Source organism: Parastagonospora nodorum (genome assembly GCF_000146915.1).
Source record: "Parastagonospora nodorum SN15 chromosome Unknown scaffold_36, whole genome shotgun sequence".
Taxonomy (NCBI): domain Eukaryota; kingdom Fungi; phylum Ascomycota; class Dothideomycetes; order Pleosporales; family Phaeosphaeriaceae; genus Parastagonospora; species Parastagonospora nodorum.
The window spans coordinates 168,399-181,873 of record NW_001884584.1 but is presented as its reverse complement, the minus strand read 5'-3'; the positions used below and the strand labels follow the sequence as shown (position 1 = coordinate 181,873).

General features: G+C 53.7%; 5 protein-coding genes across 5 annotated transcripts; 3 read left to right on the top strand and 2 right to left on the bottom strand.

The window, feature by feature from the left end:
- Positions 1–3: 3 nt before the first annotated feature.
- SNOG_15209 (hypothetical protein) lies at positions 4–988 on the bottom strand (the record flags this gene model as incomplete). The annotated part of the gene is made up of 2 exons (XM_001805315.1): positions 4–533; positions 611–988. 2 exons carry the CDS (start codon positions 986–988, stop codon positions 189–191), a joined length of 723 nt encoding a protein of 240 aa, XP_001805367.1. The 3' UTR covers positions 4–188.
- A 268-nt stretch (positions 989–1,256) lies between these two features.
- SNOG_15208 (hypothetical protein) lies at positions 1,257–2,511 on the top strand (the record flags this gene model as incomplete). The annotated part of the gene is made up of 5 exons (XM_001805314.1): positions 1,257–1,303; positions 1,354–1,387; positions 1,439–1,803; positions 2,199–2,269; positions 2,333–2,511. 5 exons carry the CDS (start codon positions 1,257–1,259, stop codon positions 2,509–2,511), a joined length of 696 nt encoding a protein of 231 aa, XP_001805366.1.
- A 1,859-nt stretch (positions 2,512–4,370) lies between these two features.
- SNOG_15207 (hypothetical protein) lies at positions 4,371–6,401 on the top strand (the record flags this gene model as incomplete). Its single annotated transcript, XM_001805313.1, has 1 exon — positions 4,371–6,401. The coding sequence occupies one exon, from the start codon at positions 4,371–4,373 to the stop codon at positions 5,859–5,861; it is 1,491 nt and encodes a 496-aa protein (XP_001805365.1). The 3' UTR covers positions 5,862–6,401.
- A 1,520-nt stretch (positions 6,402–7,921) lies between these two features.
- SNOG_15206 (hypothetical protein) lies at positions 7,922–9,060 on the top strand (the record flags this gene model as incomplete). The annotated part of the gene is made up of 3 exons (XM_001805312.1): positions 7,922–8,000; positions 8,254–8,826; positions 8,873–9,060. The coding sequence occupies 3 exons, from the start codon at positions 7,922–7,924 to the stop codon at positions 9,058–9,060; spliced, it is 840 nt and encodes a 279-aa protein (XP_001805364.1).
- A 1,703-nt stretch (positions 9,061–10,763) lies between these two features.
- SNOG_15205 (hypothetical protein) lies at positions 10,764–12,338 on the bottom strand (the record flags this gene model as incomplete). The annotated part of the gene is made up of 1 exon (XM_001805311.1): positions 10,764–12,338. The coding sequence occupies one exon, from the start codon at positions 12,336–12,338 to the stop codon at positions 10,764–10,766; it is 1,575 nt and encodes a 524-aa protein (XP_001805363.1).
- Between the last annotated feature and the right edge of the window lie 1,137 nt (positions 12,339–13,475).

Sequence of the window (13,475 nt, the reverse complement as noted above, 5' to 3'; positions counted from 1 at the left end):
TTACACGGCGTTATTTGCATAGCATTGGAATACGTAGCATGACGGAAATTCAGCATGATTTGGAGCAAGCTTCGAGTGTGCTGCTGTGCCAGGAATCTCAGCACTGTGATGCAATACCGCTATAAGGAAACCACGGCACTGGATATCAACCACTCCAGACGCCTATACATCGCACGCTCTTCCCAACCTTACCTCCTCCTCTGCGCCCCGCCCGACACACTCGCCCCACTCGCCTTCAACTGCTCCAGTATCTCCTGCGCATTCGTCGCATTAACCTGAAAGTCCCCGCCCTGCGCACTCCCCCGTCCAATCTCCTCGACAACATTATTCGGGTCCGCGGCGCCAATCACGGGCACCTCTGACGCAAGCCACTGCTGGAAGGGTTTGGCGATGAAGTAGCCGTCGGCGGTAAACCAGCGGGTCATGGGCGCGCGGATATGGATTGTTTGGGAGAGCGAGGAGGAGGGCAAGGAGAAGGTGATGTCGGCTTCGTAGATGGGTATGTGTTTTTTGGTGTGTGTTGCTATGCGGACCTGTCGAATGAAATGAATTAGCACGCTTGATTCTTCGCTCTCACATATCTCCGGTGCAATGGACGTGTGGAGCTTACCTTGCCCGTCTTCCCCTCCCCCTCATACACAACCCCCTTCTCCACAAACCACAGCCAGTAGCTAAACGCGCCATTCAGAACAAAATACGCAGCGACCGCGGGTGCGGTGTACGGCTTCGACGCCTCCCAGCCAAACTTCCAGTCGAAGTAGAATAGTGCGCCGGCGATGATGACGGCGACGTAGCCCAGGATCAGGCGCACGTCGGTTTGGTTGTGGATCTGGCGGAACTTGAGGCTGTGGAGGTAATTGGGGAGCGCATCGTCGGTTGTGTTTTTGAGGTCTAGTAGTTGGGTTGTTAGGACATGTGCATGTGAGTTTGGGGGGATGAAGAGGTTACCGGAGAGGGAGTGGACTGCGACTTTTGTTGTGGCGGACATGTTGGAGGGCGGACTGTGTGTGGGTTCGGCCAGCAGAGGGAATTAGCGGGTGGTTGTAGAGCGCGAAGCTCGAGCAGATGGTGCAGTGGAAGCTTTGGTGGGTGGAAAGGTGTCCACTCAGGGAAGGCGCGGCCGGACCCTGGTTGGTTTCGCGAATCCCGCCAGCCCGCCGCCGCATGGGAGCTTCCATCATCGAAGCATCGCAATCCTCACCACGTCCAACTCGCCCAATTCTCTCGTATCGCGCATCTCGTCTACTACCGGCAAGATGTCACAGCCCGTGGTGCAGACGATCCATCGGGATCCCGCCCTGTTGTATGTAGCCACGGCGACAAGGTAGCAACGCAGAACTGACGATTGTATAGTTGGTGGATATTACTCCCCATCACTGTGGTCATGGTACGTCCCTTTGCACTCACTTACTGTTCAGTCCTCTAATATTGTACCCAGGTCCTCACTGGCATCCTCCGCCACTACGCCATGACGCTCCTCCAAACGACTCCCAAGAAACAAGACCTGCCCAAGATCCGGCAACAGCGCTCCCTCGTCCGCGGCGTCAATCTGCGCTCCAATGCCAATGTGCTTACGCCCGCCTCCTTCCAAGCCCGCAAAGGCTACATGGTGCAGGCCTACCAGGAAGGCAAGTTTCTGGCCGACCCCGAGTCGAGGGGCAAGCCGAGACCGAACCCGATGAGCGACCCGGCGGCAATGGAGGGGATGATGGGCATGATGAAGGGGAATATGGCTATGATGATTCCACAGAGTTTGATCATGGGGTGGATCAATGCTTTCTTTTCGGGCTTCGTCATCAGTAAGTCTATTTTGTTTCTTTCGCTTCCTCTCGAAGTCGCATTGCACAGCCGGCATCAGTGTCCGCGGACACTTTATTGCGAGTATCACCCAACATGCGCTTCCATGCTTGACCGGGAGATGCCCGGTTCATGGCACATATTTGCTTCTTAGGGGAACTACTCTGCGCCAATGGGTACAGTACCCGCAAACTATCGAAGCCAGAGTCGGGCGGATACGGCCCTTGTTCGTACCGTGTGTCTGGAATAGATTCTGCGCATCTTCCGAGGAGCAACTGTCAATGCATCGCTAACCGCTGCCGGCCCACAGTGAAACTTCCATTTCCCTTGACGCCGCAATTCAAGTCAATGCTCCAATCGGGAGTGGGTACTCGCGATCTAGATGTCAGATGGGTATCCAGTTTGTCATGGTACTTCCTCACGCTATTCGGGTTGCAGCCCGTTTACAACTTCATCTTGGGCAGCAACAATGGTAAGTTCCACTTGTGCATGTACATGTTTCTTTTGTGTCAGAGCTAACGACGCCTCTTTGCAGCTGCCAATCAAGTCACGCAACAAATGGCCATGTCTAACCCGGGTGCTGGCATGATGGGTCCCGAACAGGATCCTGATAAGCTCTTCCTCAGCGAAGCGGAGAACCTGGAGGTCCTGGACCATCAATGGATCCTTGAGGGTATTGAGGAGCGTCTAGTCGCCAAATTCGCAGCCATGTAGAGGGCCGTCCTAATGCTACGTCCAAAACAGGGACTTGAGGAGTCACCATCCCGCTTTGTGGACGATGCAGGGATGGTTACTTCACACACTAGGTGGATAGATAGCGAATTTTGATGACAGTCCTCCATCCCGGTGCTATGGTCATTGTGGAATGCGAGCGTGCTCGGATGGAGATCTGCGGGGACGGCAGCATATCTCACCGTACTAAAACATTCTCGCTACAACACGCATTGACGAATCTTCCCAAGTTAGCGCTGAGCCGCCGGATAATCAGGTGTTGCTTGACAGCGAAGCCGTGAGGACGAACACGTCGGAACGCCGATGCAGGGGCAAGCAATGTAATCATGTGTGTGCTCAACGCGGGACGGCGAGTGGGCTTCCCAGTCCTCCCAATGCACTTCCCCGCCACCACTTTCGCTCACCCTTCCCCTTCCATGATTTTTTCGAGGCGCACCGCCCCAATGTGCCCACACGCCTCAAACAACGCAGAATAGCTAGCCAGCGGAATAGCCCTGCATCAAAGAGGTGTCTGTAGTGTCCGCGGACGAGGTCGATGATGCGCAAATCGCGAGATAGCCCAGGCGTTCTTGCTCGATGTTGTTCACCACTTGATCTATCCAGCGTCTGATGATATGCCTCCAGTATCCGTGTAGCACTGCACAACGACGGCATGTAGGCAGACAAGAGCTCCGCCTCGTTTGCTTTGTCGCTGCCTCAATCGAGTCTACTCGAAAAGCGCCCACATCTGCTCAGTCGAATGAGCATCTTGCGCCATCCTCCACACTATATGTTCGGTCGCTTAACAGATACCCCATTCGCTTGATTGGGGCTGGGGCTTCAAGGCCGGCATTCCTTTTCGTTGAGTGGCCTCAGGTCACCTAGACCCCTGATGCAGGTGTGGGAGTACAGAAACATGCATGCCACGCCAGTTATGTCGGGTTCCAGATGGACCTGTCACCAAAGAACCTCTGTACTGTGGTTTGATGGCGAATGGTTCGTCTCGCGATCGTCTTACCTATTGCTTCTCTCGCTGCTTCTTTGCTTGTTTCGGCCCCCAACGGTCGAACCATCATAGCGTTCGCGTTGCTTGCTGGTTCGCTCGCCTGTCCCCGAGCGTGCACAGCACGATTCTCGTCGGGACGCACCTCAGGCACTCGTGGCTTCCGCCATGCTGCGGTTCAGTAGTGATCTGCCATTGCCATGGCGTAATTTCTTTTGTCTGGGGCTTCATTATGCGGCTTGACCCAATTTGCGCCCGCCGCCAAACCCAGAGGCCCACGTACAAGCAGGTGGTGGCTGTCCGCTGTCCCTATCCAAGCGATGGTCTCCACCGGTGAGTGCTGCAACTGCAGGGGTATGCAGGTGCTCTCTGATTGGGTGGAGTGATGCGGCTCTGCGAACTAATCTACCATAAAGCAAGTGGGTAAGGGCAGCTCAAGATGGCGGTACTACAGACCGGTATTGAGGGCAGTGCAACTCGAGCTCAAGCTGTTATCTTGCTGCCTTCATGATCTGCAACCTACCCTTGGTGCTCCGCCCCAATTGTCCTCCTACTTTTCAACCCCGGTAGGAATCGAGGCCTACTTCTACTGAGCTCTGGAACGAGAAGGACTAGAAGATCATCCTTAAGTTGAGCGAAGGACCTTCTGTCGTGCAAGACATCTAGGTAAGCCAAGCCATCCTTAATAAGACCTTTTCTGACCCGCTCAAATAGTGACCTATTCTTCTACGTTGCTTGCTTATCCGTCTGCATTGGGCTCAAATTAGCTCGGCTATTGCAGTCACACTGGTCACGGACGAATCATACAACAATCATAGCTATGGCTACCTTTCAGTACCGAGACCTGCCCCAAATTAACATGGGCGAGTCACGCTTTGTTGGCTGCGGGCCCGACACCTTCAGCTACACGAACGTGTACGACCAAGACAACGTGAGCTTCGCTCCGGAAGACAACATGTACTTCGGTGATCTCGACAATGGTCTGGTGGGCCTGCAGCCAGTGCAGCGTCCCTTCCAATATCAATACCCACCTTTCCACAGTATGCTTCAAGCATTACCACCCGTCCAGCGCCAGATCCGCATTCAATACGAACCACAGTGGCCATCTAACGACTGCTTACGGACCCCGTCACCGGACCGGACTTCGGCCTCTGACTGCTCAACGGACGCATCATTGAGTGACATTCACTCGCCATATGTGTACCACGCCATGCCATATGCAGGTCCGACAGAGGGGTACTCTCCTTCTTTGCTGCCATTTCCAACAACAGAGCACCTCAAAGAAGGCGGTTATCCAACCCATCCTCCGTTGTCCGGAGGTAGTATCAACCTACAGATGATCGAATACGAGCATCCTGAGCTCGAGTCGGAGACAGTGGTCGATGAAGTAGAACATGTTGACTTCAAGCATGAGGCAGTAGCTGCACACGAAGTTACTGCCGTCAAAGTCGGTAGCCCAGCATCTGACCTCTCTACCGATTATCCCGACTCTGGTCTCGGCAACTCACTGCGCGACGCAGAGTCAGTCCAGCCAATCGATCATACAGAAATACACGACGATCCCGAATCCGATGAGGACTACAGTCCCAAAGGCATTCGATCCAACAAGAGAAAGCGATCATATTCGTCAAGCAGCGGCTCGACGAAAGCCTCGAAGCGCAAGGACTCAAGCGCCTCGACTTCCTCTACCTCCAACAGAGTGTCAAAGCGAACCCGACGAGCATCTGCCCCCACAAAAAAGCAAATCAAACCCGACACCGACGACCGACGATTCCCATGCCCCCTCGCCCCATACGGCTGCGACTCCACCTTCTCCTCCAAGAACGAATGGAAGCGCCACGTCAGCACGCAACACATCAAACTCTTCTACTGGCGCTGCGACCTGTGCGCGCCTACGACCGACGCCAAAAACGACCAGAATCTCTACTTCAACGACTTCAACCGCAAAGACCTGTACACACAACACATCCGCCGCATGCATGCCGCGCCCAAGGGCAGTGTCTCGCATTCCGAGAAGGATTTCCCGGTAACCGAGGAGAATCTGCAAGAGCACCAGTCACGCTGCTTCACTACCTTGCGTCAAGCACCGCAGCATTCGTGCTGCTTGTTCTGCGATAAGACGTTTGAAGGTCCCGCGAGTTGGGAGGAGCGCATGGAGCATGTGGGCCGGCATCTGGAGAAGGATAATAAGGGAACTGTGGGTGTCCAGGCGTGGAATCCCGACTCGGAGCTTGAGCGGTATTTACTTGACGAGGGACTTATTGTTAGGGGCGAGGGAGAGGTGTGGAAGATTGGTGATGGGAAGCCCTTGAGGAGGAAGCGTGAGGATGATTATGGGGATGAGGAATAGACGCATTTTATTACGAATCTTCTTCTGGTGGGATAGTTTGATACCCTTTTGAGCGCAAGACATTTTTGCTTGGTGGGTGGGTTGGGGGAAACAAAAGATTTAGTTATTTGGCATTGCAAAATCCCCTTATTTTTTCCAAACTCATTGGACAATCACTCGCCCAGCAAAACGTTCAGGACCTTGACTTGTCTTCCAAATTCGCATTTCTACCCTTCCCCATCCCGTACCACAAATACTCACTCACAGCCCCCACCCTCAGTTTTCCAAAAAGTCTCAGCCCCAATGTCAAACAACCCCGACCCCACGTCGTGTAACGTCCACGGGTGCACAGCCCTGACAGGCAGATTACACCTGCATACCCGTGAAACACGTCGCGCTCAGCTCACCGGATGCAGTGAGATGGTGATGGGGGTTTAGGGGCCGGTACTTTTGGGCAGGAATTTGGGGGCGGAAAAGATATCGTTGGAGGCACCGGTGTGTGGGAAATGGGAGAGGAGTGCAGATTGCGCATCCCCATTTGCTGCAGGAAACTTAACTTATCGGGCAAGAGAAAATCGCTATCCGCTTGTGATGTGTTTTTTTTTTTTGTTCGAGCATACTAGGCAAACAATTCTAGGGTGCACAAGGCAAACGAGGCTGATTTAGCGCCGTGGACGCGCATATACGAGGTTGGTCCTTCGGATGTGTCGGACGGGCGGGCTGCGCCCCGCTTAGTGGGACGGGGGGAGTGCAGGTGATGGCCTGAGATGGAGGACTTGTGTATTGGTGGTTACACGTCTTGGTGTGTCTGTCTGGAGAGCGCTTGTAGTTTGATTGTGCGATCATGCGGAGGACTTTGAGGGTCGGGGGGGAAGAATGTCGATTTGGATCATCTGCAAGGGTTGTGTGTTTATGTATTTGAGGATGTGGGTGTAGCTTTTGGGAGCTTTGGTGGGGAATCATGACACCTTCTTGGGTTTAGTCTACAGGTAGCGAGCGACTCGTCGTGGAAGCGACTTCCTGACCTCAATGAACACTTACATGGATATCTCAAGTACCTTTGAAGCCTAAGTTGAAGTGATACGTGTCATTCAATTCTTGGTATCACTCCCAAAACAGCTAGATGTGTGTTGACTTAGTTTCAGCAGCAGGTGAGGATGAGGGCTGTCGAAGGTGAAAAGCAGCAGTGCGCAAAGAAGGCGGTTTGAAACATAGCCATCCACTATCCTCTTGTAATTGACATGACTCGTTAAATTTTCAAATGCTAGCTCAAGGCCTCTAATGCCCATTCTTTTGTGCTGTAGTATTGTATGACTTCACGAAAGTGTAAGGCGCAACAAACGCACACAACACCGCTCACTCAACGTTTAGCGTGTCTCGGGGAACTAACCCACGAGTATAGGGCATCCACGTAGCTTTATCCGAAAGTATGTGCTCAACTGTATGCTCGATGCAGGGTGCTTTCTTATATATACCTACTCACTGCTTATGAATGCACAGCAAAACGCGTGCACGAAACGTGACTTCCATGATCATTCTTCGTGACGTGTATCACACACTCTCAAATGCTCATTTCTTCTCTTCCAACTTGAACTCCGATTGCAAATAGCTAGAAGTATTTGCAATTCACGTTGACACTCAATCCGGAGTAGCATAGTGAACAAGAAGGTAACATTACCCCAGTCGACAGGACATTTGCTTGCTATGGTGTGAACAACCCTCTTCACAAGATGAATCATGCGTAGCAAAACATTTGGTCACTGCCATCTTACACCTAGGATTGGGGGATCAAGCTAGTAGAAGCGATTCCCGCGCAAATTTAAGTCTCAATTACTGCAACTTCACCCCAATCCGTTTGTTACCCGAAAAGTTCTCACTTTGCACACAAACAGCTGGAGCTCCTGCCCCACATGACTCTCACCTGGAACTCACCCGCACTTTCCGTTTTTAATTTACCCCTCCGACTGCGGAACCGGGGAGGCTCTGCGATATATAAAGAGTCCTCTCCTCTACCCTCCTCATCTCCACCTCCACAATCAACCACCACACGCCACACAAACTCTGACCTTGAACAAGCCATCATGAAGATTTCCAACTCTTTCGCCAAGGTGACGGCCTTTGCCCTGGTTTCGGCCTTGGTTGCGACTGCCCTGCCTTCTAGTAAGATATCTGGAGAGTCGATTTTCAGTACATCACTAACAATTGCTCCAGTGGGAGACAGCGCCCAATTCATGTCGCCTCGCCAGAAATTACCAGCCAAGGGAATTAGCTGTGATGGCAACTTCGGCTGTGGGGGTGGCTACTGCCCTCCTAATTCTACCACTATCCTGAACCTGGTGGATCAGATTGGTTAGTGAAACAATCTACATCGAGGGTCTACGAAGCGTGCCACCGTTACTTACAAAGCTTCCAGACGACAACAAAGAGTTCAAGAACTATGTTCTCATCGCCTGCGCTCGATGCGCAACCGAGGCAGAGCGGCCAGCCGATTACAAGCAGGGCATCTGCGCCTACGCCACCAAGCTCAAGCCTGGCACCACCGTGACTGGCAAAGTTGTCAAGGCTTCGATCGAAGCCCTCGTCAAGCATGGATGCGAGCGCTGTGGAAGCGTCCCAGTTGTTCCTGGTGCCAAGGACGATACCGACGGCAATGTTCAGATCAATTTCACTCGAGGTGCCTGCGAGACTGGTCTGTGTCAGGGAAAGTCGGCCTCAGCTGTCGCTTCAGAGGGTGACTCTGCTCCATCGTCGGAGGATGAGCCAACAAACCCAGCTTACGTCCCGTCCGAGACTGTCCCCGGCATCAGCCTTCGCTCTGACTCGCCCGACGGCATTGCCTCGCCCGACAGCATTGCCTCGCCCGACAATGTCCTCCTAGGCCTCAACTGCCGCGGCAGTGGCATGTGTAATGACCTTTGCTTCCGCAAGAGCATCATGGAGCTTGATATAATCATGCAGAATCTTCGTAAGTTCCAATCACCCACGCGTGCTCTGATTTTGCCAGCTCCACTTACCAATTGTCTTCTCTGCAGATCCGGATCACCACAACAACTACAAGAACGGCGAACAAATCGCCTGTAGACGTTGCAAACTCCAAAAGGACACGGGAAGCGCCATTTGTGCCTTCCCGCAGAATCTTCCAGAAGGCGCTGATCTGGACTACGACGAGATCAAGGCTGCGATGAAGGCGATCGTAGATCACGGTTGCAAGTGTAAGTGAACTCCAGTTGACGAATTTTTCGGAAATGGAAAAGACTAACGTAGATAACAGTCTGTGGCAGCTCGCCTGTCTACCGTGGAAACGACGTCAACAAGGGCGAGCTCACCGTCAACTATGTGTATCACGGTTGCGGAAACGGCATCTGTGAGCACTGAGTGGTAGTCTTGAAAGGTCTGTGTCGACGACCTGCTGCGAGACATGCTCTCAAAGTGAGCTTCTCTCTCTGGCGCCGGGCCCCACTGTCATACCAAGCGGTGTACAAAGGTGGAAGCTGAGAGCATCCGGCTGGGATCACTTACATCTCAGTCCCCGAGAGAAAAGTCGGATATAGGTATCTAATCCATATAACTGAAATAGAGTGGTTCAACCTGCTTCAGGATGAACATGATACAAGCAAAACAACAATTTTCAACTTCCTAGATCTCGCGACGCAAGAAGCTACCACAAGATTTTCAGCAACCCTACAAGACCGCACTGTACTTTATGGCATATAAGACATAAAACCAGAACAGGACAGAAGAAAAAACTTTTGCGCAGGATGTAAGAAGGCAGGAGTTCCGGCTAACATGCAATTCAACATCTCCGGCGGACCTGCTGTCCGCAACTGCGCCACACCCGTGTGTATCATACGTTCTGATTCTCCGTACCTGGATTTCGCACCTCCTCCTCCCCATCCCCGAAGCACCACCATATTGCAACCAGAATCCCGCCCATCGATAAAGAAAAAAACACGCGCCCTGCTCTCATTTAGTGCAGCACGTCATTCCCCCTTCCGCCCGCCCACAGGTACATGTACACGCAGCGCAAACTCGCGCCAAACCGTGCCACGCGGGCGAAATCCCGCACCGGAACTTTCCATCCGGACTGCTTCCCACCCTGCCGATCACCGGAGGTAGTATTTGCTTTTTGTCCCCTGCGCTCGGATTTCAAGGCAACACGTGTTCGCCGCCACACAGACTGACTGTACAGTTCCTTCTGGTCGAGATTAGTCAAGGTGTGATTGAGCTTATTTGCCGTCGCATATATGGCGAATAAGAAGGCCTGCGAGCCAGAACTAGGGGTAGTGTAGTGCATTTCTAGTATAAGCGGCGACAAAAGTCGTACTGCGTACCGGTACATGTCAGAGACTTAGCACGGGGTCCGATAGTTCGGCATTTGTGGCGCTAGAAGGCTAGTGTGTATGGATGTGGGGAAGGGATATATAAGGTTTCGACGGTGCGCTGTCGATCGGAGAGGGCAGGTCCAGTGACCCTTTGCAGCCGTTAGAATGGCTCGGTTAGAGTACGCTGGGTACGGAGTAAGGGCGTCTCGGTGGGAGTATGTGAAGATATCGCTCAGTGGAATTGGAAAGTGGTCGTGATGGTATTATCATTTCTGATTATGTGTGTATTGGTAGTCTCGCGAACATGTCTGTAAAAGGGAAAATGCCGTGCCGTCGTGCAATTCCGAGAACCGTGAAAAGAAATCGCAACGAGGGGTATCTACTTATTGAGAAAATTTGTGTAGGAAGGAAGATTGCAACAGATAAATGCTCCGAGTGAAAGTCGTGCTGGAAACGCCGGACCGAGCAACGAACAGACAGAAGATACAACGCCAGACGCTCAAATTTCGACTCTGGCCGCAGTCCTGATCGGGATGCGCGGGTAGCGACGACAGACTGCTAAGCAATCAAGATCATTCATGTCTTGGGTCCCTGAGACCCCTCATGCTCGTGGTGCGGCCTTGCCAAACATGGAAAGCCTGTACTTTTTCAGCTTACCTGGCTCTTCCCCTTGACTCTCCCACGGCGTCTGAGCGTTCATCCGAAGACGTCCACCAAGGCCGAGGCGTTCTCGAGGGGAATCGTGCCAGTGTGCCGAAAGCACGGAGGGTGCGACAGTCGAAGGTGCGATGGAGTACGTGTCAGTGTCTCTTTCGTACTGCACCGTCTCGTCCGAGTCTACTGAATGGATAGATTCTGCCATGTTCAAAGACTGCGTACTAGCGAGAGACGTTTCGTAGAGCGTTGGCAGTGCTGGGCCGGTAGGCGTGGTCCTGTACGATGGCGCCTGTATTGCGGGAGGAGGCGTGGTGTTGAAGTGTGACGACATGGGTCTGCTGAAGTTTTGAACTGGGCGGCTAGGAGCATAATGGGGGACTGAAGGAGGCGTCGCAGGCTGCGTGTCCTCCAAGCTAGGTTGGTCGTCGAACAGGAAATTGTGCGACTCGGGTACTGCCACCCGGGCCTCTTCGTCGGGCAATTGCACAGCGGGTGCATCGCCCCACAAGCTCTTTTGAGGCTGATCGTTGAGCTTTTTGAAGATGGCATCCGCAGTGTCTCGAACGACAGTGTCCGCGGAACCCGTGGAAGAAGCTGGGGAGTCTGAGCGGAGGCCAGGCAATACACCCTCCAACGGAGAGCCTAGGTTAAACGTGGAGGACGAAGATCGAGGTGTGTTTTCGAAGACGGAAGGGTGATACACGTCAGGCTGGGCATCAGAGTGCGTTGCGGTGTCTTGTAGAGGCTGCGGAAAGTAATATGACAGTTCAGGAAGTGTGCTGATCGACAGCCGGGGTGAAGCGGACCGGGATCCGTCACGGGCGTCTAGGTTTCCCGTTGACGGCTCAGGTGTAGCGACAGAGGTGGGAGGATTTTGCGTGCCATCCGTCAGTACAGATACTCTCGAGGAATCCCATGTTTCGGCGCTGCATCGAGAGCTTTGCGAGCTCTGTGACCGCACACTGTGCCTGGTCTTTTTGCTCGATGCGCTAGACTTGTTGTGCTGCTGTTTCTTGACAATTTCCGGCACACCATCCCATTTTGAGTTTACTTTGGGGACGCTGTCTGGGAGCTTTTTGGCGGTGAAGCTGCTTGATGTTGATCCACGTGTCGATGGAGGTGACGGGGCACCCTTCTCGGCGGCCTGTTTGCGTTGGGCCTCAGCGTATTGCTTGAATGCATCCTTGGAAGGTTCCTTGAGGGACAAAAAGCCGAAGACGCCCGTCTTCTTCTTTTTCTTTGATGACTGGGCGTCATCTGAAGAGGCTACGCTGGGTGCTGTGGAAGCCAGACTGGATGACGTCAGGCTCGCCGTATCAATTGACGGCGTGTAATTGGAAGGAGAAGGGTTGGTGGATGACAGCGAGCGTGATTCCTCAGCGTCGGGGGATTGATGTGCACTGTTGCGACGGGACTCGAGCGAGGGTGTCGATTCAGTGGTAGGCAATGGATTTCTGTACTTGAGCTTCGGCATGCGTGCTGGCGGGCACTGCGCTGTTAAGTCTGCGCCGGGCGCCATGGCTTAAGGAGCAACGGCGAAGATTCGGTCGGGGTGGACGGTTAGGGTTTAGTAGCGACAGCCGGTGCGTGAGGACTGGTCGACTGATTGGCGGCGAGTCGCGGGCGCGCTGCGCATGGCGTGGGAGATGGTAGCCAGCCAGGTGTGGGAATGGGGGAAGGGCACGAGGTTTTAAAGAAATCGGTGATGGTGAGGATGAGAAGTCCTGCCCAAGACGGACACTACGATGGCCAGGTTACACCTCAGGTACCGCCATGGAAGGCGCATTGGACAGCGAAAAGCAACCAGCAGTTCCATGGAAACATTGTACCTCGAGACGTGCGCTACTGGAAATACGCCTATTCAGTGGAGCCTGACCCATGCCGGCCCACGCAGCGTAGGCTATCCGGCACGTGCGATTGGGTCGGAGCATGATGGAGGTGAATGTGTGGCTTGCGTTGGAGGCTGATCCACGTTTCCACCGGCTACACTTGCGCGAGGCGTCCGTGACAGCGGAATGCAGCGCTGCCTGTTTTCCTGGTATGCCTAGGATTGAGACGTGAGACATTGGCGGAGATGATCAGCGAACCAGCCCCCATCCGGCGCTGACGAGTCTGAAGCCACACAATGGCACTGCACATCACCGCCTCATGGAGGGATTCTGGTGAAAGTTCGAAACATGGCTAGGGACTCCCTCACGGCCACAAGATTGCTGAGCGTCTTGACAGGATCACTGCCATGGATCCTGGTCTGTCCGACAGTCTAGATCGACGATAAGCGAGTCCTTCCCATGTTCAGCCTGATGTCCAAGTAAGCAGAGCTCGTGTAACAATTTGCATGCCTAGTATTTGGTATTTGCGGGCTGCGATGGCTTCCCATGGCGTCGCGTCCTGCTGGACCTGGTCTGTGGTCAGATTAACGAGCTCCCCACACTCCCGATCAGCCACGGAGACATTTGCTTTTTGCGGCATGCCGTGTGTCCACGCGCATTGGCAGAGCGGCCTTCACGCGCAAAACTGTGTACCACGTCGCCCACGCCGCGCACTCGGATCTGGCATGGACGGGTCGAGGGTGGACGGGCGAGGCCAAACTGTGGGAAGCGCCGCCTGATGGCCGCCACCACGCGGGCGAGGTGCTGCCCTTCCTTATCCGTGCCCC